Below are 23,731 nucleotides of genomic sequence, written 5' to 3' on the forward strand. Positions count from 1 at the left end.
GCATGAAGCTATGAATCACTCCATGATGGCTCTTATTACTTAGAAGCGTATTTCTGAATATGCAGTTAAAAATACCACACTTGCCAAGTTGTAGGTTACAGACACTCTGGGTTAATTTTACCTTTTTTTTTATGGTTCAGAATTTAATATTTTAAAAAGTGCTTTGTAAAAGTGCTACATAAATACAAAAGCCAAGTAGTCTGTTAAACATTTTATAATGTTTCAAATTTTATGCAATTCTTTAATATGCTGGTGTTTTCTTTCCAACTTAAGAATACCTCCTGTTTTTTCCACAGAAAATTACACATTTTCAAAAAAAAAAAAAGGGGGAGGGATCTGGTTAGATTTCACAAAGAAGGGAGAAAACAAACTTGTTTTTATGTTTGTTTAGGGGTTTTTTGTTTGGTTTGGGTTTTTTGTTTTGTTTTTGTTTTCAGGGTTTTTTTTAGTTTTGTGGCATTTGCTAGTCATTTTAAGAACATTTCATTATGTTAATGCTGATATGTTTTTCCTTTTCTATTTTGTTTTTAATGATCACTCAGTATATGTAGTCCCTTTCTATAGTAGTTTTATTTAAGCCAGAGCTGTTTCTTTTGTTAACTCATTTTTCTGACATTTATTTCTGATGGGAGCAGATTGTTGTGTTTGACATTTTGAGTATAATTCTTAGACTGTGTAGCTGTGTTTCACTACTGGCATCAGGTTAGGAGGACTGCAAAGGGTTGTCAGTGTAAAATGTACTTGTTCATTTCACAGGCAAGAAGCTTTTAGAGTAGTTATTTTAAAGGTCCTTCTGTTTTTTCTGTCTTCTCCACTAGCCTATAAAATAAAACATTTTGCTGTGCTTGCCACAGGAGTTGCAGCCTGCCATTCTATGATCTTCAAAAGCCTGACCACAGCTGCTGTTTATTTCTTCTGGTAACTGTATGTCAAAGCAATGGACTTAAAACACTTGCTCTTGGTATTGATTCCTATATGTAGAGAGGACTGTAAATTTTTTTTTTTTTTTTTTTTTTTTTTTTTTTTTTTTTTTTTTTGTGCCAATTGTAAAGCTGTTGGTAAACTCTAGGATCAATCCAATCAGGCATTTTCCAGTTATTTCCATATAAACAAAATACCTTTTACATTCACTAAAGGCACCTCTCATTATGTTCTTTAAAAGCATAAGATTTGCTGCAGTGCTTATCCTAGAGGAAGACAAATGTTTCAGGAAATGTGTAAATGTTGCAATACACGAAGCCCAGACTTTCATTATTGCTTTGTTTTGTTTCTGAAAATGCTTTAGACCTGTACCAAGCTTGAGTTTATTTGAAGTTTAAAAGAATTTTCTCGTCACATCCAAGTTTGTCTTTTTTACTGAAGAAGTCTTCGACTGCATTGTTTGGGCAAACTTTATTTGTTTATTTAATTTTTCTGTCTTAACAAATTACATATTTGTTAAGACTGCTAGTTTTAGTATCTTTATTTATTTTACCTGGCCATTACTCAAACCTCAGTCCTTCAATGAGGGGTGTTATTTCAAGATACTGACTATCTCTTTAAGCAATTCTAGAACTAAAATAACTTGGACTGTTTCACCACCTTGAAAAAAGAAAGGGCTTCAGTTATGTGCATGTATTCCCAGGATTTCGTTAGCAAGCAGTGGCCAAATATACTGTCCATTCCCCAGTGGGAACAAGTGGAAGGTCTAATGAGAGATTAGGGAAAGACCATATGAATTGATTTGAAAGCTCATGGCAAAAATAGTACTCAGAATCCGGATTTTAGAAAAAGGTGTCGGTGATCTGAAGTGATTTGTGGAAGTGATTTGAGTGATTTCCTAAATGGTTTCACTGTAACTTACTTGTTTTTAATGATCTATTTTATGTATTTTGAGCTGTGTTCTGAAAATGGTGTTTTGTCTTCTCACTTTTATTTTAGTGGGTTCCCAGGCATTACAGGAATTATCTAACACAACATGAAGAGAGTAAATATCCATTAACATTCCCGTATTCACACAAACAGTAGTCTGCAAAATGAGCCCTGGAGAGGTGGATTGCTGTCTGTTGGGCATTAAATCAATCCTGCTTTATAACAAACAAAGGGAGGTGATTCTACACATAAAAAGACAGACACTGGGATTCCTTGCCAGAGGGGTTTGTGAATACAAGAAATGTACTCAAGAGTAGACTGGGCTATATTTCAAAGAGAGATCCATTGAGTATTGCTACATTTTAGAAAGGCCACAAGGGCTCAGGCAGTCCCTTGGGCTGACAAGTAGCTGGGGATTGGGAGACTCTAGGTGGGAACTCTCATATGTGCTTGCTTTGTTCTTACTCTTCCCTGAGTATCCACTTATGACTCCTGTTGGAGAACAGCAGCCGGGTGAGCCCTGTGGTTTGAACAGAACTGCTGTGCTCAGGTATAGCTTCTTCTCAGAAAAACTCCCTCCCATGTGTTGTACAGAACTATGAGAGGGAAGAATGCATTTAGCATCTATGTGGCTGTAGTGGTTAGCACCACTGTTCTAGTTCCATTGTGTGCCCTGGTATTTTACTGCTTTTCCCTCTATAGCTTTGCTCATTAATTTCTTTTGGTAGGTTTGTTTTATCTGCAGCTGCTAGAAGATCCCATATAGGCCTACACAATTCCTGTTCATTTCTCAAAGGGCAGGTTTTCAGAGAGCTCTTTACATACCAAAACCCTGAACCATGATCCATTTACTTCTCTGTGCTCAGAACCCACCTCTGGTTAACTTACAGATGAACTGTCATGTTCTTCTGGATATTCTCTTTCTCTGATTAATTTTTTCTCATGTTTAAGAATTTGAGCATAATGTCAAGCCCAGCTCTTGATAAGTATATGTGTAGTATTACTTTAACAGTTAGTAGAAATTTAGTGTGTTTTTAAAAAGTGATTGCACTGATTCAGAGAAGAAGCTCATTAAGATATATCAAGAACAAGGATAAAGCTATTACACTGTTTATTACAAGTTTCCTAATACTGCCTTTTCTTACACATTAGAAACTGTTTAAAAAGTTTATTGTAATTATCTGTGCGCTCTTCTTTCATGGTGATTTAATACTTGTCCAAAAGATTGGAAATATTGAAATTTAATTTATCTTGAAATCCATATTTTAAAATGTAATATTTAAATATTTTATAATACTGCCACTGCTAAAGCAAGTAGCAGGACAACAGTCCTGGATTAAATAACCCTGTCTGTATACTTCCACAAGCATAGCCATATGCATGTGTTTCTGAAATATTGAAAACCACCTAATGGTTCCAGTAGACATCGCTGGTTCTACCTGCTACAGTTCCTTTCAGTCTACAATTTTTTTCTTATAGGCAATGTAATTTTTATGTTTTAAAAATTCAGGAAAGGAATCACATGTTCTCAAAGGTTTTATTTAGCACATTTACAAAGGCAGAATTTGCATGTTTAAAAAGAGTCTGGCTACTCTGTGTGAGCTGGGCTCCATCCTTCTGCTTATTCAATGATCATGTGAACCTAGTTTAAAAGTTGAGAAACTCAGTTGTGAAGTGTTTCCCTCTTTTATAAAGCGGCATAAGGAGAAGATGCTATGGTGTTTTTTGGGAGAAAATGGAAGGATGGGAGAGAAAAGAGGAGGAGAAGAGAAGAAGAAAATTAATCAGAGAAAATAGAATGCTGTGAACTGACAGCAAGATTAATGAGAAGAAATGAAACCTTAGGCTTGTCCGACACAGATGGTTTTGTCTTCCCCAGCAGAACCACACATGAAAATTTTACATGCTTTTACTTATAGTTACTTTGTGTGATTTAAAATGCTTGAACAAAGTATGAATCAGGTGTTAAATTTACTGGGGACATATCTTTTAATTGTAGCTTTTTTTAATTGTTGCTTTTTTCTTTTTTTCTCTCAAGTCATCAAGTAAAAATCGTCTAGTGTTACTGGACTGCGTCTATACAAAGCTAGGCTGCTTCATCAACCTACTGTGCACCCTCAGTCCTAATCCTGATTATGTTTGCCTTAGTCGATCTCTCTGAAGCCCGCCCACTTCAGTGTCCTTACATGCTTGCATACTTCAGTGGCAAAACAAAAAAAACAAACCAGTGAAGTGCTGTTGTCTTTGCTGCTCTGTTTTCAGTAAACCTCAAATATCCAAAAAGGCAAAACTTTATTATGTAAGTTTTGCAATCGAGTAAGTTAATGACAATTCAGAGTTCTCTAAGTTGTTCTCCTACTTGCTACTATTTTGATCAGCTGCAAATTGAAATACAGTATAGAGAGAATTTTCTGTAGGAATCCTGCTGTGAGCAGTTTTGGAATGTAAAATAACTTTTTGTTGTTAGAGGAGGTGTCTTTGTAACTGGGAAAAGAGCAATCCTCTGACATCTCAGAACTGTTAATTTACCTTTTGCCTAAGTGACAGCCTGTTGCTGGGGGTGAAAAATAAATGTTTGCACTCCCCCAAAAAGTGTGAGCAGTGTAGTCAGGCTCTGAGGAACAGGGACTGATTGCCTGTGTGGTCACAGCAGCTTTTATCACCAATGGATCTAGCTGTCAGCTGGAGCTACTGTGGTATAAAGCAGTAATAGTAATAAGAGTAATGCAAATCCAGCCTTGATTGGGCAGATTCCAAGCAAGGAAAATTAGTGCAGTTCTCAGGGCTCAGCAGGGGGAATTTAATGCAGTGCCTCTAAGGTTACTGTGAGCATGGGGGACAGGCACTCTTTCAGTGTAGTTTTTGGTCCTATTTTGTGCACTCAGTTTTTGTCGGGATCAAAGTTCAGGGTTGGTACACAGCTCATTCCAGCAGGAAACACTGTCCTTCTGGCTGGCTGGCTACCACCTCCCATCTTTCTGGAAGAAACAACTTAATGACTCTCTTCACTTGAGTTGTACTAAAAAAGGGAGACTTTTTTGTGTATCGCTTCTTTGACCACTGTTGGCAGATGCTAGTAGAGAATCGGGGGACAAAAGTGCATAACTGAGATGAAAACAAATGAATTGTTCCTTTTTTTTTGTAGTCCTTTATATACAGACGTTTAGATAACACTGCATGTTTGAGAACAGGCCAACCTTTACAATCACTCATTATGGAGTCTTTGCTTTGGCCTGTAATAAAAGAATTCTGAGGGATTCCCCTTGCCTATCCTTTTAGTTAAGCTCAATGGGCAGTTCATCTGCTGAAACTTTTCTGCTTCTGTAAAACAAACTTCCCTTTAAAGACCCTCTGATGGGAATTTGAGGAAGTCTTTGACCTGTTGAGTGCTAGGATGCCACTTACTGCTACAATGTGCATTTTGAAATTGCCTGATGATTCCTTGATGAGAAGAGCTCCAGCCCTGCTTATTAGTCTTCCTTAACTACAAAACAGGGCCTGTGGTTTTAGTCGTGGTTCATCCCAGTAGGCTGTACGGCTTTCTGCCGTGATTATAGCCATTTGAACAGTAGCTAGATGGAGAGAGAGATGCTTCTCCTACAAATAAGAAGTGCAGACAAAATTACATTATTACCCTTTATCAAAGATTTTGGGTTGACAAGACCAAGAGCAGATGCAGGAGATTTCAACTGTTTTTTGTTTAAAAAAAAAAAAAGAAGAGGAGGAAAAAAAATTAAAAAAGCCTTTGAGAAATTCACGCAGGATATGATAAAACCAATGGAGTAGAACAAATAATGTAGTCCTCTCATGAAACTAATTTAACATTATAATAAGATGAATGGTAATTTAAGATGTAAACATCCACTGTGCCACAGTATATGAAGTACGAGAAAAGGAGACAAAATATAAGATCCCTCAGTGGTAGTTCCTTACAACTTAATCTTTGTCTAGCAAAACTTGAATGTGAAATGTCCCTGGTGACTGAGAAGAATTTTTGAGATAGAGTGGAAACTTGTGAAGTTAAATGAACTGTAGCTAACGTGGCAGACAAAATAGTGAGACAAATCTCAGAGGGAACTAAAAGGAAAAGATAGGATATAGCTTCTTGATGTTTGGCTAGCCTTGGTAAACTCTGCCTGGATAAATTGCAAATGATGGAAATTGTAACAGAATCAATTTCTCTTCATAGTTTAAATGTGTCTATAATCATATTTCAAAGTGCCACAGATGCTTTGCAAACACAGAAATTGGAAAATATGTTTTGATTTTATTTTTTAAGTTATGAAGGGTTTTAGAGTCCCTTGTTAAAGTTAAAAATCTATAAGCCTTGTGTGAAACCCTCTCTGAATCCTTGGGGAACAGAATTTTTACTATAGTCATGAATGTGTGGGTTTTAATTAAAATCAAAGGTAACACAAATCCTCATAGGCTAAAAGACAACAAAGATGGTCTTTGATATCAAAGATAAATTTGTGGAAAAGATAGAGAAATTTTTGCTTAATGAGATTGAACAGCCTGGATTATGAATCGCTGATCTTGAGGACTAATAGCAAGACCTGAGTAACTGAGAAGATAACTGACATTCTAAACAAGGTCAAGAATTGTGTGGCATCACTGGCCTGCTCAAGGAGCTGACAAAGCATGGATCTGTTTATGAGGGTGTTATAGAAATGCCTGTGTTTTTAATATATGTATTGCTCATGCCTGACTCTCGCATTTTGTGAAGATGCAGGATCATCCATGCAGGGAGATATTTTGGGTGTGAAGGAACTCAAGGTAGAGTAGCCTTGTACTGAACTAGGAACACTGTTTGAGGTTATGCAAAGTCTAGAGGAAGGGTGGGTTGTAATGCACAGTTCCTCTTTCTGCCACAGAAAATGAAGTGCCTAAGTTCAGACTTTAGAAGGAAGTTCTCAGCTCCCAGAGGGTCGTATCAGAAAAATCCTATTTCTCCCTCTGAGCTTAAATTTATGAAATCAAGAAAATATCAAAGTGTTCAAGTTACTAAAAAAAAATGTATATTCTGTTCTTTCTTTTCAATTGCCTAGTATTTTCTGCGTTACTTTTACTATTCTATTTTAAACTGATTATTCTCCTACAAGTGATATTCTCTTGCCATATTACCTGCATTTAGAATTCATTTTTAGTTTTACTAAGAAATCAAGTCTGAACTAAGAACAGATTTTAAAGTCAGAAGTAAGTAAGTAAGGGCAAATTATGTAGGTAACTTACCTGCCCTTTACGTTGAAGTCTGTGATGCCAGGTACTTTCTCACACAAATTCATGTTATTGATGTCCAGCTGAGATACAGCAAGTAGAAGAAATGGACTTGTAGCTGCAAATGTCAGGTGAGTTTGTATTCCTAGCAGAAAAAAGGGGTTTACATCTAAAATTAAATAACATATTGAGGAAAGCTGTATGTACATACAGGAACTAACATAGGATAACAGTATTTAAAACTAACCATGATTAAGTTTCCTGAATTTGTCCTGTACTAACTTAAGACTTCCACTTAAGAGAAGTCCTAAGACAAAAGATTTAGAAACAGCAATATTATGATAGATCTGGTAACTGAAATCCCAAGTTAATTTGAATAATTTTTATCTGGAAGTTAATGACTTAGCGTGCACTTACTTATTAATATGTTATTTTACTGGGTGAAATGTATATAAAATTAATTCTTAGGTTGATTAGAACAGCAGAATCTTACTATGATTAAAATCACTGTGGGTATCAGTCATCAAATGTCTGGAATTTGCTATTTTCTTTATACAAGTTAAACAGCTATTTTGTATTTGAATTTTGTTACATATAATATAAAATAAAATAATTTCTTTAAATACAGAATATTATTGTTGATGGGTCATTTCTACGGAATTTAGTTTTGCTGCCCAAAAATAGAAACTGAGCTGTATTTAGTTTCACAAATTTATCAGCTGGTGGTATCTCAGTTTCTTCTATACCAAAGAATAAGTAATGAGCAGTTAGATAAAATCATGCAGCTTTAGTGTTGTTCATTATCCACGCCAGAGCCAAGTGTCCGTGCTCCTGTGATAAAATTAGCATCTCTGATACTCCACTGTGACCACAAGCAGAGAAAGGCAGTAGGTAGCAAAAGCGGAACTGCTAAGCATGCCCACATAAGAATGTCATACCTAGGTAACAGAGTGTCTCTCAGGTCAGCCTACGATAAGAGCAAAGTCAAACAAGGCTGAATCCTTGATGTTTTGTGTTTAAGTATCTGACAATTGTTCACGACCAGCCTCGACCTACAAGACCTCAAATGATCATATGAGCAAGGCAATAAATCGGTGGTAACTTGCCCTGGGGCCCATGTTGCAGTTGTGATGTTGTGGAAGTTACATCTAGTGTTAGCCTGTCCACATAGATCTGCCTGCTTTTTCAGGATTCTCAGACAGGAAAATTTTATATTTACTTGTACCGAAGGGGAACTATGGTGGCTGAATGGGCATGGCTGAAAGGTTCTGCATCATATCAGTGCAGTCCAGTGGAGATGCACGGGAATACCACAGCATCAGGAGAGCTGGGGAACCACTTGCTTTCCAAAACTCCACACCTGAGCAAGATTTTGGCAAAGCCAACATTTTGTAGCCCTGCAATATTTGCCAAACATCCAGGACGTGGCCTCCTGTTGTGGGACAGACTGATTCACCTTCCTGACAGAAATCAGACATGGAATTTAGTGGGCATAACAGAAAATCGTTTCTGTAGGAAAAGACACTTCAAAAATTATGATATCCAGAAGAATGGACAGCAGCTTTCGCAATGCCTACATGCTTCATCTTGGACTAGTACAATTTTACAGCCAGGCCATACAAAAGCAAACTTTCAAATCATGTCAAGTGCCCAGGAATACCAAAAAGAAGAAAAAAAGTGTAAAGGTAAATAATGTTATCATGCAGGACACAGCAAATGCTGCGTTTAGAAAAAAACAAAACAAAGCAAAACCAGGTTATGTCTTTGTTTACTGTCAGGGGTTTGGCCATTGGTAAAAGCATTATTATGTGGGGGTGTTTTCTTGCTACCAACCTTTTTTAAATTTTTTTTTCATCAGTGGTAATTGTGGTTTTTAGTTTTCTCTTCTATTTAATTTAATAGCTTCGTGAAGAGCCATTATGGCAATGTGATGAGTGCTTACTGGGGGTTTTTGTGTGATACCTAATACAAAATAATATTTCTTACTTTAGGGCTTTTAAAAAGTATTTGTCTCTCTCTTTGTGATGTTTATAAGCTGATCAAAAATATTTTCTGAACCTGGCCTTTTTTAATAAAGCATATCTTTGATACATTAAAATGCAAAGACAAAAGAAAGCATTCTTTTCTGCTTTCAGGGTGTTCAGCTCCCACCTGTGACTGTGTTGTTTGCCTTCTTTCTTATTACTAACCATACCCAAAGCCTCAGTAAGTGCAGGTACCGAGCTCAAGTGGGACTTCTTGTTAGGAATATTCTCTGCCTCACTAGTCAGGAGGATAAACCATTTTCTCTCAGGTTGTTTTGTTCACACTGAAGGAATTCCTTTTAAGAATCACAGTTGCTAAGGTATTAGCACAAATGTAGTGCCTAAGTTATTCTTATTCCTTTATAAACTTGGATAAATTCTTCTTCATTGCTCTTTGCCTAAAAAATAATTACTGTATATTGGGAGGGAGGGGATTACAAGTTGTTTTCTTTTACTTAAGTCTTGCGTCACTCCAGGAAGAAAGATTACAGTGTCAGGCAGGATATCACCTCATGAAAAAGTTAAACTGGTCTAAGTACCTGATTTCTTTAGATTTAGTTGTGCTTTACCTCAGAATGCCTCTTTGCTAACAGATGTCAGGTGTTGATCGCTTTAACGTCTTACTAAAGGCTGTCAGGAGGCTACCAAACCCAGACAGTCCCATCCAGGAGCCTGTTAATTATGTTATGACAAGCTAAATTAGTCTGCTTTCTGCTTGGTTTTATTTTTGAACAAATGAAACTTCTTACCTTGATGTTTTCATGTGAAGTTGAGGTAGTGAATGACTCAAAAAAGGTACACATTTTAAGTATTGGCCATTACTTTCTCAAGAGATAAGCTCTGTAATTAACTGATGTCTGCTAACAGGGTCTTCCAATTATGATATATGGGGAGGCTTAACAAATTGGGTTGTCTGAGTCACAGGTCTATAATTACTTTTAGTAATATTTGTTCAGGGACCGCCTTAAAAGTTGTCAGACATTATTCAGGAGTTTTGTTAGCCCGTTTGTTGGCTGACGTCTCAAGGAGCAAGCGCTTTCAACAAGCATTGATGAGACTCTGTGCTACCTACCCGTGTCATGAATAGTGCAAGAAAAAGCATGCACAAGCCCTGGAGGAGTCCTGATTAGGAAAGAGCAAGCTCCATTCTCTTTTAACCAAATTTATTCAAGGTGTCGGAAATATTTTGAGGGATAACTGGAATTGTAGTGAATCTGAAAGTTTAAATATAAACTATGACATTCTTTGTTATCCAAGCAGACTAATGAGCCTGAAGTATTTCAATAAAAGGCACATCACACTGGCATTTTATGAGTCACAGACAAATTTAGTGTCATGTCATAACTGAGGTACAGTGGGTTTTGTGAGAGGAGCAGTTTTAGAGAAATTATTAGCTTGGTACATGTGGAGAAAAGAGGTGTGCTGTTGTCTAAATAAGATTTTCCTCTGGTTCGTACCACAGGCAGCTAGTTTGAATCTTTCTGCATCTGTTGCAAACCCAAAGAAATTATTTTATGTCAGAAAGGCATTATTTTATGTCAGATTTAGCTTTTTTCCTTTCAACTGCTATAATAAATGTAGCATAGACAAAATGATGATTTTTTAGTGTCTTATTTTCCACTGAGACCTACTCCAGGAATTGTCAAATGCTGTTGTGACTTTTCAGCACTAGAACTCCATAATCCTTTGTACCTTATGATTTCTTGCAAAAGCTTGTTGTTATTTTGGATTCTGATGTTTGAGGTTTTCTTAGTTTAATCTCTAACAGTAAGTTTGCATAGTCATACTTCTGAGGAACCATTTTGAGTCTTTGATCATAGTGCATAAAGTGAATGAATAAGGTGGTGCAAATACACCCATTAAAGAGTTCATTGTGTGGGCACTGAGATAGCTGTATTTGTCAACTCATGTGTGTTGTAAAAGCCACATTAGTTTTGCTCAAAAGCTGTTACAGTTTTCAGTATATTTTCCTTATGATATGAGAAGATCTGCCTGGGATGTGGCCCAAAATTTGAAAGTGCAGATTTGTGCTTGCTTAGAAAAGCAGTGATCTAATTTCTTTTTCTTTTTCCCCAAAACCATCAGAGGTGGCTGAGACAATTCAGGCAACAATGAAATCTATAAATAGGAGATATAACAGTTGTTTTGTAACATGTAAAATTTTGTATTACAAAACTAGGAGCTGATAATACAGGCATGCAAAACTGTGAGGAGTTCAGAACGGTATGTTTAATCCCTCAACTACATGTTTAAATGTGCAAAAATTTTTACCAAATACCCGATTTTTATTCATCTTTATGCATGAAGTCTGAACAGCAACCAACAAAAGATCCTTCCATTTGGTCCTTTAGAAGTGGCACTCTGCCCTGACTGATTTGAATGCTCTGCAATACCTCCCACATACCGCGACAGTATCTTTTAGAACGGCGTGCAGGGGCCCTATCTGCAGCACTGCAATACCCAGGACTCTAGACCAGGGATGCACAGTTTGGAAAAAGTCAGGAGAATAGGACTCTTGCAGGTAATATGCCACAGCAGATTGGATTGCACTGAATGATATTTCTTTTTTCTGTGTCGGGGACCTCTGTTGTTTGGGCTGTAGCTTCCAGAGGATCATCCACAGGATTTTTGTCTTTCCTTAACATTTCTGTGGGTTCATTTTGGTGGGTTTTGTAACTGAGCTAAGTCACAACAGAAGTGCATCTTAATGGGGGTATTTCATTGTTTGTAATTGAAAGTCTTAGTCATAATTTGTAAAACAGGAGTCAATGAAGAGCTGAATGGTGTAGTGTAAGGTGGTCTCTTCTGCAGACTCCCCTTTTCAGGCATTCTAGGCCTGATTTCTGGCTGTCCAGTTAGTATCACTGACTGCGCTACACTTCTAATTTACACCAGGGTGAGTATATAAAAACCTTTGGGGCATTCCAGGCCCATGTTCAACAAGTAATTTCTGCCTTTTTCAGAGCAATGAACTAACACCTCAGGCTGTGAGAGGTTCGAGCTTTGGATCCTCTGCTGTTACAGTATAAAAATTTCTGGGTTTATCACTGGCCTGTTTGCTTGAATTGAAGGGTTTATTCTGATGGTGATTAACTTCCATGTGTTCACATAATCAGACACTTGTGAACTAATAAAATTCCAAATGTGATATTACATTGCTGGAGGCAACGAAAGCTCAACATGACATGATGTAAAGACACGAATATTCAAATTTGAATGCAAAACAAAGAAAAACTGTTAATATTATTCTACTCCACTTTCAGACTTTTGATAAAGACACTGTCTGACTGTCTTGTATCAGACAATTTAATTCAAGGGAGTACATGAAATGAACCTACAGGATTGGACCCTAAAAGATTAAAATGAAAATATTTTGGGAATATTTCAGTTTTTTAAATCTTTGCAGTGTTCTTCAAACTGATTTGTTTCCAAGGGAACAACAATCTGCAGTGCTATAAATCTCTTTAATATTAGCATATCACAGGTAAGGAACCCACATTTCTTGGCAGTGTTCATCTTTTTTTTTTTTGTTTGATGGAAAAGTCTTTCGTTCATTTTTTTGTTTTCTCCTCATCCTTCACAGTTTCATGTAATTTAATTTCCTTGCAGTATTAAAGTAACTCTTGACAAAAATAGTACATGTGACACATTTCTAAGCGTTATTGACATAGCAATAGAAAACAAGAAATGTTTGAGGGATTTATTTTGGAACGGAAAGTAAGTCGCAGGCTGTGCCATGTTGAAATACCATTTCCTCAGGTGCTGTCCTGGCTGGAACAGCTCTGTCTACACAAGGTTTCAATTCTGTTTAGCTTTTCAGTGACAAACCTAAATCCAATCAGAGGGAGAAAAAACAAGAAAAGATTCGTGGGAATTTTGACTTTGCTGGCAAAGCAAATCCACATGGGAAATATTCCCACGAAGAATTTAAAGCCTAGTTCTCCAAAGCTTTTCTGAGTGGTGTAAAAGTATCTAGGTATTGTGCTCTGCTAACCTGTAAAACACAGCCTAACCTCTGTGGGAGCTCTACATAAATTCCTGTTGGTGGTACAGAGGATCTTTTTGTGGTAAACTAACAACCCAGGTACTGTACTTGGGAATATTTTATTGGGAGTGTGGAGAAGGAAGCTCAGCAAGCTATATATGTTACATGCACTACAGTATTACCAACCCATCACCTCAGTGGGAATGGTTTGGGGGTTTCTGTGTAAACAACTATTGCAGAATTTCTTGAAAGAAACACAAGCGTTTTTTATGAAGTGCCGAACATCCATTATTGAAGAATCAGATCCTGCACAAGACACGCTTTTTATCACAAACTCACTGTTTGTAAAGTATAGATGATGGGCCTGAACTGAAATGAAAATTAACTTTTATTGTGTGCTTTTTCACACTGTATTTTACGATGGTATTTGTTGACTTAGATAATGGTAAATGAATGAGGGTTCATTAGGGTTTTACTTGTTGGATTTCAGTAACTGTTAGTGCTCTTAACAAAATAAAATGTTAGTTTTTCTAGAGCTTTAGCAAAATAAGTTCATTTTGGAGGCAATTTTATTGACTTCAGTAGCACAAATCTCAATGGAGTTCAGTTTGACTTACCAAATGTACTATTATTTTATGAACAAGTTAATAAGAAATGCATGTTAAAGATGCTTCTTTTATAGTTAGAGGGGGGCGAAAGCTCCAAGCATGAATTTTAACTTCTCTGATCCTTGGAAGGACTTGTCCTGAATTTGGTACTAATAAGATATTAACTGGCAATGCTGCTTATTTAAATAGGTTAGTTACGGTTGTTTGTTGGAAGGGAAAATATTTCTCTGTTGGCTCCTTTTATTAGTCTGAAATATTAACCAATATCGGATAGGGAAAAATACGTATATGTCATGCCCAGTTCTTACCTACTGAACTTTTGAGGACTATTTAATAGTGTGTTCATTAAGATCGTTGGATGTATGCTTAACATCCTAGAAGAAAAATGACCAAGTTACACGGTAATTTTGGCAGTCCTTTAGTTTAAAATGAATGAAATAAGAAAGCTCTCATTATCAAATCAGTAATAATTCAGCTCCCTAATAATTAGAACAGATATTAGAAAGGAATATCATTTTGTTACTGGCTTCACAAGTTTTACTGTATCTTAGCTGTTCTGTAAGGAAAAACCACATTTTTCCTAGTAAAAAAACCAAATAGCAGCTAATATAAGTTAAAAATAAATTGTTTTAGATCAAAAAAGAATGGCTAATTAAAGAAGGTATATTAACCATATTGAAGTTTGGGGTGCATTAAGCAATTAAGATATCATACAGTTTTTGTTGTAGTCACATTGACATGTTCATAGTTCACAGATGAGCCAAAATGAGCAAAAAACCTTCCTTCCTTTTCTCGCTCTGGTATCAAAACAGAGGCTCTTTAAAAGTACTTCATTACTGGAACAGAAGAGATAACAAAGCAGAATAGCAAAGCAATTAGCTTATTGATAATATTTAAGCAGTGTTCTTTTTGCTGATTATATTATTTTGAAGTTTCCCACCTGTTGAACTCAATAGAAATTACTTCTTGAAATCACTGAAGTTTAGAAAAGCTGCTTTCCCGTAAATGCATTACCAGGCAGTGGGGAGGATTGTGTGCGTGTGGAAGGCTGAGGAGATTCATGCATGTAATTCTGTAAAACAAAATCAATAAAGCTGATGACAGATTAAGTTGCTAAATTTTGTAAAACTAGACTACTGTTCAGGTCATCAGCACAGTACTATTGGATTTTCTATGGTTTAATGCTGAAAAACAGGATTATTGATTTTAGGATTTTCAGTGTATCCCCTCTGGGAGTTCTTAAGCAGTCTTTATAATTCTTCACACTTAAATTGACAACTACAGTGACATAACTGTGTCCTCGCCTTAGTAATCATTTTCTAATCATATTGGAAAAGGCTGGAAATGGTTTATAAAATGATTATTCCAGACAGACAGGGGAACAGGAGGGTTGTCAGGATGTCACTTCTTTGTCTGGTGGTCATTGCTACCTGACTGCCATCTTCCCTTGGAATTAACTTACAGTCACAGATTAAGACCTTTGACTGTCATAAATCTGCTTCCCAATATGTTTGACTGGCAGGGGAGTTCACAAGCCATCCCGATATAAATAGGATTTTAGCACATCCAAAGTAAAACGGGCTGTTCTGCAGCTGACTTTGTTGGTGTATATTCATTGCTCCTCTCCCGATCCATGTGTATGCATGCCTGCATGTGTATGTATGTGTGTGTGTACGTAAAGTAGAAGCTGAGATAGGCTAACAAAATGAACTACTGTATGCAAGAAATATATGAAGTGCACCCAGCTGCTGGTAGCAATTGCTATATGCAGTCCACTGATTATTGCACATATATCGAAGATAATCAGGGTTACAGCAGTTGTGATGCTCAGGTCCTGCACAGTAACAACATATATATGGAACAGGCCTGGGCGGTGAATCAGCCTTATACCTGTAGTTACCCTGGAAACGTGTTTAAAAGCGAGTACTCTGACATGGACGTGGCCCTGAATCAGTACAACCAACCTGAATTTTTCACAGAAGAAAAACCTACTTTTTCTCAAGTGCAGTCGCCATCGTACTCTCAGAAGAAAGGTAGGGGCATTTTATTTAAATACCAAAAAAAAAATAACCTCTGTTTTTGTTTTTGTTTTGCTTTAAACTTACAGTTGCATCAGTTGGTTCAGATGCATCTTTGAATGTGAAGGCTGCCTGTTCAAAATTGAAAGCAGCACTAACATAGGTTGCTAGGTGATTGTAAGGTTTTCGGTGAGCGATGAGGATTTCCAAGCACTTTTTCTTAATCTATAAGAGACATTTGCAAATATATTGCGCTTTTTTCTGCTTTCCTGGGCTATTAAGTTCCTTTGCTATTCACCAGTGAGCTTGATAAGAAAGTTTCTCTTCTGAAATGTCGTCATTATATATTCTGCATCTTAAAGCTATGTTTCTGGTTACATACAAACTAAGTCCTTGTTTTCAGTAAATGTGAACTCTGTTTGCTCAGCAACTCAGGCAAAAGATTTTGAAAATAAGACTGTAAATATGTATGGGAAAATGATTGTGTTTGAATTACTATGTTTTAAGTGAAAACCACGAGTTTCTGATTATGCAGAGCAAAAAAGACTGAAAATTCAAGAATATATCTATGCAAGAAAGACGATTTTGCATCCAAAAGATTGCAAATCCAAATCAATATTTTTGTGAGACGTGTGCAGTGTCTGGTCCCTCAGGGTTAAATCATTGCCAGTTTTTAGAATTTATTCTTTTGCTTTCAAGTAAGCAAAGGAGATTTAAAAAGAGCCCAAAACACCAACAAACACTTGGAAATATTTTTGATGTTGTTTGTTTTGAACTCGGACAGCTGAACTGACACATACAAAGTATTCTCTGTGTTTCTTTAAAATCATTAAATTATTAAAGAAGAAAAATAAACAGTATGTTATACCAAAATAGTGTTCTGTTGTGATAAGACCAGATTTTCTGTATTCAGTTTTCCAAAATCCAGATGAATCTGATGTAACCAGAGAGATAAAGAAAACACCATTTACCACTTTTGAAGTATCTTTGTAGTGAAAAGTAGACTGTTTAATTTTATTAACTACATGGAAAACTGAAATATTTTCCTTTGGGCAAAAAATATTCATTAACCCTTGAAGCAATAAATCTGTATGATTGATAGAAAAATGTCTTAATTTTATACTGTGAACAATATCGTATTTCATAATAAAGAAAATTATTTTTAAAATCCTTTTTGGAAGCTGTAGAAACATGATCAAATTGGAGGCTAAATGTGTTTGTGGATAATGCATGTTTTTGTGTTGTGCAACATTTTAAATGCTTTTTAAGGCTATTTATCTGCTGTTGGCTTTTAATTAATGAATTCATAGCCTTTGCAGACTTTTCCCATCTCCTATTTTTGGTTAAAGAAAAAATTTATCTCAGGATTAACTTAGAAGAAATAAAGACTTGCTGTTGCAAAGTCACCGAAGGAATGCATTTTCATAATGTTAAAGGTTACAAGTAATAATTGATACACCTAGATCAGAGCTTTAAGTTATTTCAGTACTCAGACACCTGACACCTGCCCTGTGTAAAGTTTTTGTACTTGTTTGTTTGAAAGAATACAGAGTTGTTTTTAAAAACTGCTTGTCTGCCCTTGTTTTCTACCACCTCAGTTTCACTAGGAAATGGCGGTGAATTTTGGTGGAAGCTGACTCTCGAGCAGGATTTTAATTGATCATTCACAGAGATTGAGCAATGTGTTCTGGGATTCTTTAGAGCCTTATTTCTGTGATAATAAAAAGTGGCCTCCCTTCTGTCAAACCTATGCAAATGTTGAGTTTGATAAGCAGAAGAGATCTAAACTGCATGGAACATGTGCATCTTCTCTTTTCTTCTTTTTTTTTTTTTAATTTCCATCTTTTAAGCAAGCTATCGTAAAATTAACAGATCTTTTAATCCTGTCCTAAGAACAGAAGGCTTTTCACGGGGCATGTGTGTCTGTATTGATCCAGAATTGATTGGGGGAGCGAGTGAGTTTGTTAGAGAAGCCTTGGTAATAGCCCATTAAAACAAAATTAAGTCCCTAAACAGGTGTTCATGAGGATTCTTGATTGTTGCAGTTGGTATTTTTGTTAGCGTCTAAAATTTGTCATAATCTTAATAATGTGCTGTTCAAATCAGATAGTACTTTACAGTAGCACATGGACTCTTTTCCTATCAGAATTCTTGCTAGTTACCAAATGGTTAAAGTCTTGTTTTCCCCCGGAAAGAAGAAAAAAAAAATCAACATTTTGTATGCTGAAAAGCTTATAATTTATGAAAGCATATTTAATTACTTCTCTATTTTTATGTCACTTCAAAAGAATTCAGAAAATAACTCGAAAAACAAGAACAAAAGACCCCAGCAATGTATCACTAAGGGGGGAAAAAAAACCATTTATAAAGCAAAGCCAGTTATTCTAAATATAAGAAAGCTGCTTCAGTTATTACAGTACATTAAAAACTATTATTTCCTGACTATCTGTCAGAAATTCCGATGAAAGAATTAACTTTTAAAGAAAAGAATTGTAGTCCAGAAAATCAAGAGGTGGAGATGTGGGTTTAGCTTTGCATCTACTTGTTGCTCCATTACCTTTTGTGCTCTGGTGTATGCTGTTAAAAGGTGACAGCACAACATTTGTGCAAGAGCTTACTGTTTTATTAAGGAAGCCCTTTCAGACCTGATCCTGCCCTAGGAAACAGGCGGCCAGATACACTTTGTTTTCTGCGTAATTCTGTGAAATCTGATAGGCAGAACAGGGCTCATCGTCGTCAGAACGAGGTGCTGTTTTATCCCAGAGAGCTTAAACTGGAATATTTCCCCCCTCATACAGTGCTGTCAGCCATGGTGAGCTTGCAGCACTGCGTGCTGGATGGGTGATGCTCTGGGGGAGCCTGTGGCCCCCTGCCCTTGTGCCAAGGCCGAGCAGACAGGCAAAAATGTCCCTGGATCTCCTCACACCATCTATGCTGTGAGGAGGTGTACCCAGCAACAGGGAGGAGATAATGCAGCTAGGAAGGTACAAAAGAAATATGTACAGGAGTCCAGAAACCTCAGTCTCCCCACACTTGGTGTCTGCACAGTGTTTTGGACATTTGGACAACACAGGAGAGATGTCTGCGAAGTTAAAACTGGCTTTCGCTTTCCTTTGCACAGTAATTTCCTGGACAAGGTTAATGAAGGATGTCCACAAGTGTCTGTGAGGTTAGGCTTTAACTTCAGATTCTGTGGGGCGGAGAGCAGTAAGCAGAGGCTGCCCCCCAACCAAGGGTTTGCAGGGGGGGGATTCTTGAGTTTAGGCTGTAGCAGAGCCGACTCCTCGTCCCTGCAGTTCACCTTGCTTCCCAGATACCAGTGAGATACTGGTGAGGTAAATGCCATCTTTTGAAGGTCCCTTGGTATGGTGGGAGAATGGGGCCTTGAAAGTTGTTATTATTGTTGTTTTTATAATTGTATTTGCCATAATTATTTCTCTTTATGTTTTGTCAGGCAATTAACGTGCAGCTGCGAATACCTACTGTATGGGTACTAGAGTATGCAAACTGAATTAGTCCAAACTGAGTTCTCAGCAGTGTGAAAGCATTAGGGAACTTTCTAAACAGCTAAGAAAAAGTAACATGAAGCTTATGCCAAAATGTCATCTCATCAATGCAGGGAGTGTGTGTGGATATAATCAATTTAGAGAAACACTGAGAATTTGTCATCCTGGTCTTTGCAGCAGAGCAGCTCCCAGTATGCTAACGATTATTCAAGGCTGAAAAATACTAATTTTGCTCTTGACCACCCATCTAAGGAAATAGCACTAAGAAAAATTGCATAATCCATTGCATAAATCATTATGCATTTGGAGTTTTGTTTCTTTCATAATAAAAAGTCGATGGAAATAATGTGTTTTCATCTCTTTTACTGTAACCTTTCCACAACCAGAAGAAGGATGAGAAAGTGAAGTAAGTTGTACTTTGCTTTGTTCAGTGAAGCTTCATTTCTAAATAAATAACTCTCTTGTGGTACTAAGATACTGTCTCTAAAAACATTTCAATAATTTGAGGGGTCAGGAAATGGCATGATCTGACCCTTGAAGTGGTGTGTTTTGTACCTGTAGTTGGTAATGGCTGGAGGTCCAGTACTGATTGCAGAAGTTTAAGTGATAACACAGTTTGGGCTAAAATGTGTTGAGCACATTCTCTGCAAAAGCACTGTTGTTGATAAGGTTTCTGGCTCAGCCTAAGGAACAGAGCTAATACACTGAAAAGTTGTTGAGAGAAAAGGGGCTATAAAATGTTTCAGATTCGGTCTTTGCAGAATCTTTTGCCAAACTTTTGTAATTTCATAAATCAAAGAATGTCAACAAAGATCAAAATTGAGGACGAGCAAGCCAGTTAGCTAACAAGAAAAGTGTGAATCTGTTCAGTAACATTCTCAGTGCTTCCAAGCTCGAAGGAGAAAGAAGGCATTTTTCTCAGTGGGAGTAATTTAAAGAAAGTGGGAAACAAGGATCAGTGTATCAGACGAGGCTTTCAGATCAATGTTGATAATAGCACAAATAAGAATGGAGTATGCTTTTTCTCTCTTGGCTCTATGCTTTCACCAACAAACACTCCATTTAAGATTTTTCTGCACAAGTATGTCAAAGATGATGTATGGCTGGTCCTTGTAATTTTTTATAATTTGTAAAGAGTTCAAGGTGACTATGAAAGCAGTAGAACAGCAGTACAAATTTACATTTCAGTTTTAATACAGTTAGGGATTCCCAAGGTAATAATTAATTTCATCTTTTTCATTTTCATACTGCAGCGTCTGGTAAGTGAATACCAGCTTACTGGTAAGTTCTAACTCCTCATTTTAGTGAGTGGTCTCTAGTCATGCAAACCATACCAGACAGGGGAAAGAAAGATTTCAGGGAATATATTTAATACATGAATTTGCCAGTGTACAGTGAAAATTAAAATACTGAATAATGGTCTTGAAATGTAAGTGTCCTTCTGCAATAGCAAAAAATGGTATTTTCTGCCTGCAAACTATAAATCTGTGGTGGATTAGGACAAGCTAACAATGAACATCTGGTAGACAGGTGTAATTTGTTTGCATCAGTGTTACTCATATCCCTGTTTGGTAGTCAAATCCCGTTTGGTTCAACAATGTTTTTAAAGTGTGGATTAATTCCCTAGGCAAATATCACATTATCTGTACAGACCTGGAGATATAAAGTATGTGCAGTGATACTTTAACAAAACTGAAATTGGTTCTTTACTTTTCTCAAAATATGCTTTTTTTGTTGTTGTTGTTAATGTGTACCTGGTACAGAGGAAAAAGAAACACTATAATTTTTCAGAGTTTGTTGTAATTGAAATAGTTTTTCTTTGCCTTGTTGCATGGAGGAATAGCCACTGAGTGTCTCATTTGTGTCTCTCCAGGCCGTTATACTGTGCAGGGTCACAGATGCTGCTTTAAGGCATCATTCCTGCAAATGGTAGTTCAAGAGTGCATGCATACAGTATTAATGAAGGAATACCTCAGATGACTGCATAGGTTAGCAGATCTCCTTCTGTCCTTATGGCTGCTTGGGGCAGACATACATTTCCTGTTACATTTTCCTGTTGAAGGGAATTGTTTCCTGCCATACCTCTACAAAGCTACAGTTTTGATTTAAAATGCTCTCAAGATTGGCTGTAATGGATTATATGGCATATTCTTCTAGAGAGGGGCAACTGGTCCTTCTATGTGCTTAGCCTTGCCAAGACAGTAAGATTAGGCAGACTGGCAGGTGGGAGTCTGGGGACCAAAGGTGTTACTTTAGGCTACAGGGGAAACAGCAGACATGGCAGATCAAGGTCATTCACTATTATTCTCCACTCAAAACAAAGATCCAAGGTAGGCATCGGGTAAACAATGTCAAGTCATACTTGACAGATAATTAACTTGCAGGATCATACAGGATGCAACAAATGACAGTCCATGAGGTTGCTGAATACAGCAGAGACTTGAAACAACAAGGAACAATATTGGCTGGTTTTGTACTATTCAGTGAGATTGGTGTTGCTCTCGAACCGTTCTTCTTAGCTATTTACTTAAAAGGTTTTGACCAAGAAATAAAAGATAAATTACGAGTACCTGAAATAGGAACCTACCTGATGTTCCCATGAGATTTATCAGACATTCTTCTGTAGTAAGAGAGCACCTGGGTTACTCTGTCCGGACAGCATCTGTTTTTCCACATGGGAGCTTTTGGTTTTGCCTCAGTCTTATTTGCACACACGAAGAAAAAGTACTTGTTGATATGAGAGACAGGTTACTAATGATGATGCAAAGAGTGAGACAAGTCTATTGTTCTGCCCCTTCCTCAAAACATCTAACACACAACTCTGCTGCTGTCCATGGCTTCCCTAAGAATCTCCACTGCAGTATTCATTTCTTCCATGCTGGTACCATGTTTAGAATGTGTTGAATTTCTTCCTGCTAATACTAAGTCTGAGAAGCAGAGAAAATGTACTAAGTCTGTTTATCTGCACGTGTTTCAAATGAAATTGTATTGAATTTATACAGAGGTCATACAGGAAATTTGCAACTACTAGAGATTACTTAGAATGAACATTAGTGTTTGTCGGAACTAAATGTAGGTCCACTTACTCCTTTTGCAGTGATATTTGTCTGAATTGTATCTTTTAAAAATAATACTGAAGGTCCAGTTTTCCCATGCTAGCTTTTTCTGACCCCATTAGCTCTTGGAAGAAGTCTTATAAGTATAGAAAACTGTAATAGAAAGAAAAGATATGTGTATTGCATACTTTTGTTGCCAATGATTTCTTGGGATAAGATTTTTCTATTCTTGTTTCCTGTTGAATCCCTAGAAGAGTTCCAAGTGTGTGCTTCCCTTGTGACATAGGCTCAATCCTGTGGAAGTACTGAACATAATATATAGGTAGCTTAAGTACGTGGCATTTAATGCTTCTGATGAAAGAAAATTGGGAATGTGGTTGCATGTAAGGATGCCATTTTTAATCTCTAAGAGTCCCTGTAGGAGATTGTGTCTTCTGCCAGGTTGGAAACTGTTTCCTATATTGGATAAAATCATGAAACTCCAGGAAGGAGATGGACAGCAGTGGTCATATGCATGACCTACTGTATATATTCAAGGAAGCGGTTTAGACAAGTGGTCTCCTGCTCCTCCAGTAGAACAAGTTGCCATTACGTGAGCAGCACTAACCAATTTGTATAATAATGAAGTATCAAGGCATTTAATTCAGAAGCAATTCTTGAGGAAGCTAACCAGGGATACTGAATTTTAGAGGACGTACTTTATGCTATGCAAAGTCTGTGTTTCATGAATGGTAGTAACCAGCAATAACAAGAAGCCATTGATCTTTATGAGAAATTTAGGGGAAAATTCTGCATCCCTTTGCTGCATCTTCTGCCCACTCTATCAGCTCTATGTTGTGTATGTGTTGCATGTGCAATGGCAGGTGTGAGCAAAGTGGGGGCAGGATGGAGATAATAGCCTCTGCTAATCCCCCACTGGCACAGTGTCTATTAGGAGTCAGTGATGTAATTAGAGTTGAAACCCTGCTGTCTCTCATCCCTCAATGTCACATGGCCACAGTCTATCCAAGCATAACTTGTTCATCATGGAGAAACGTAGCCTGAACATAAATCTGGTCGTCTGGTGTCTTGTAGACTGGCTGGATACAACATTAAGATCTCAGCTCATTCCCCTACTCCCCTTTCAGATGTCAGTAGGAATATTGGCAGACCTGAGATGCCCATATCCAGGCATGGCTTCCAAGTACTACTTCTTCCTCATTTTAGAGAACAGGGATATATGTTCTCTATAATTTGAGGTTCTCATAATTACACTCAAACTAGGCCATACAAATACTTTCTGCCTTCTTTGCTTTCTCCTGATTTGCTCACCAGCCTCCATAAAGTTTAAGTATTTTAAGTTCAGTTAGCTTCAAGCATTTTGTCTCTGATTCGGGCTTTCCTTTCTGGAGAACATCTGGAAGCATAGCCTTAGGAAGGCACTTTAATTTAAACTGTCTGTTACTAAGCAGACCCTCTGACATGTT

The 23,731-nt window shown here is 37.1% G+C and overlaps 1 protein-coding gene across 10 annotated transcripts in view; it reads left to right on the plus strand.

Moving 5' to 3' along the window:
* Positions 1–23,731, plus strand: part of THRB (thyroid hormone receptor beta) — a 157,209-nt gene that overhangs the window by 111,489 nt on the left and 21,989 nt on the right. Inside the window, exon 1 of one of the 10 annotated variants that reach the window (XM_048301894.1) lies at positions 8,202–8,753. The exons of 8 other annotated variants lie outside the window; for them this stretch is intronic. In XM_048301894.1, coding sequence (XP_048157851.1) covers positions 8,306–8,753 — 448 coding nt within the window. In that variant the 5' untranslated portion in view covers positions 8,202–8,305. Of the gene's footprint in view, positions 1–8,201; positions 8,754–15,290; positions 15,719–23,731 lie in introns of those variants that run through there. One more of the 10 variants, XM_048301901.1, reaches the window with a different exon arrangement.

This window comes from Corvus hawaiiensis, chromosome 1 (assembly GCF_020740725.1).
Source record: "Corvus hawaiiensis isolate bCorHaw1 chromosome 1, bCorHaw1.pri.cur, whole genome shotgun sequence".
NCBI lineage: Eukaryota > Metazoa > Chordata > Aves > Passeriformes > Corvidae > Corvus > Corvus hawaiiensis.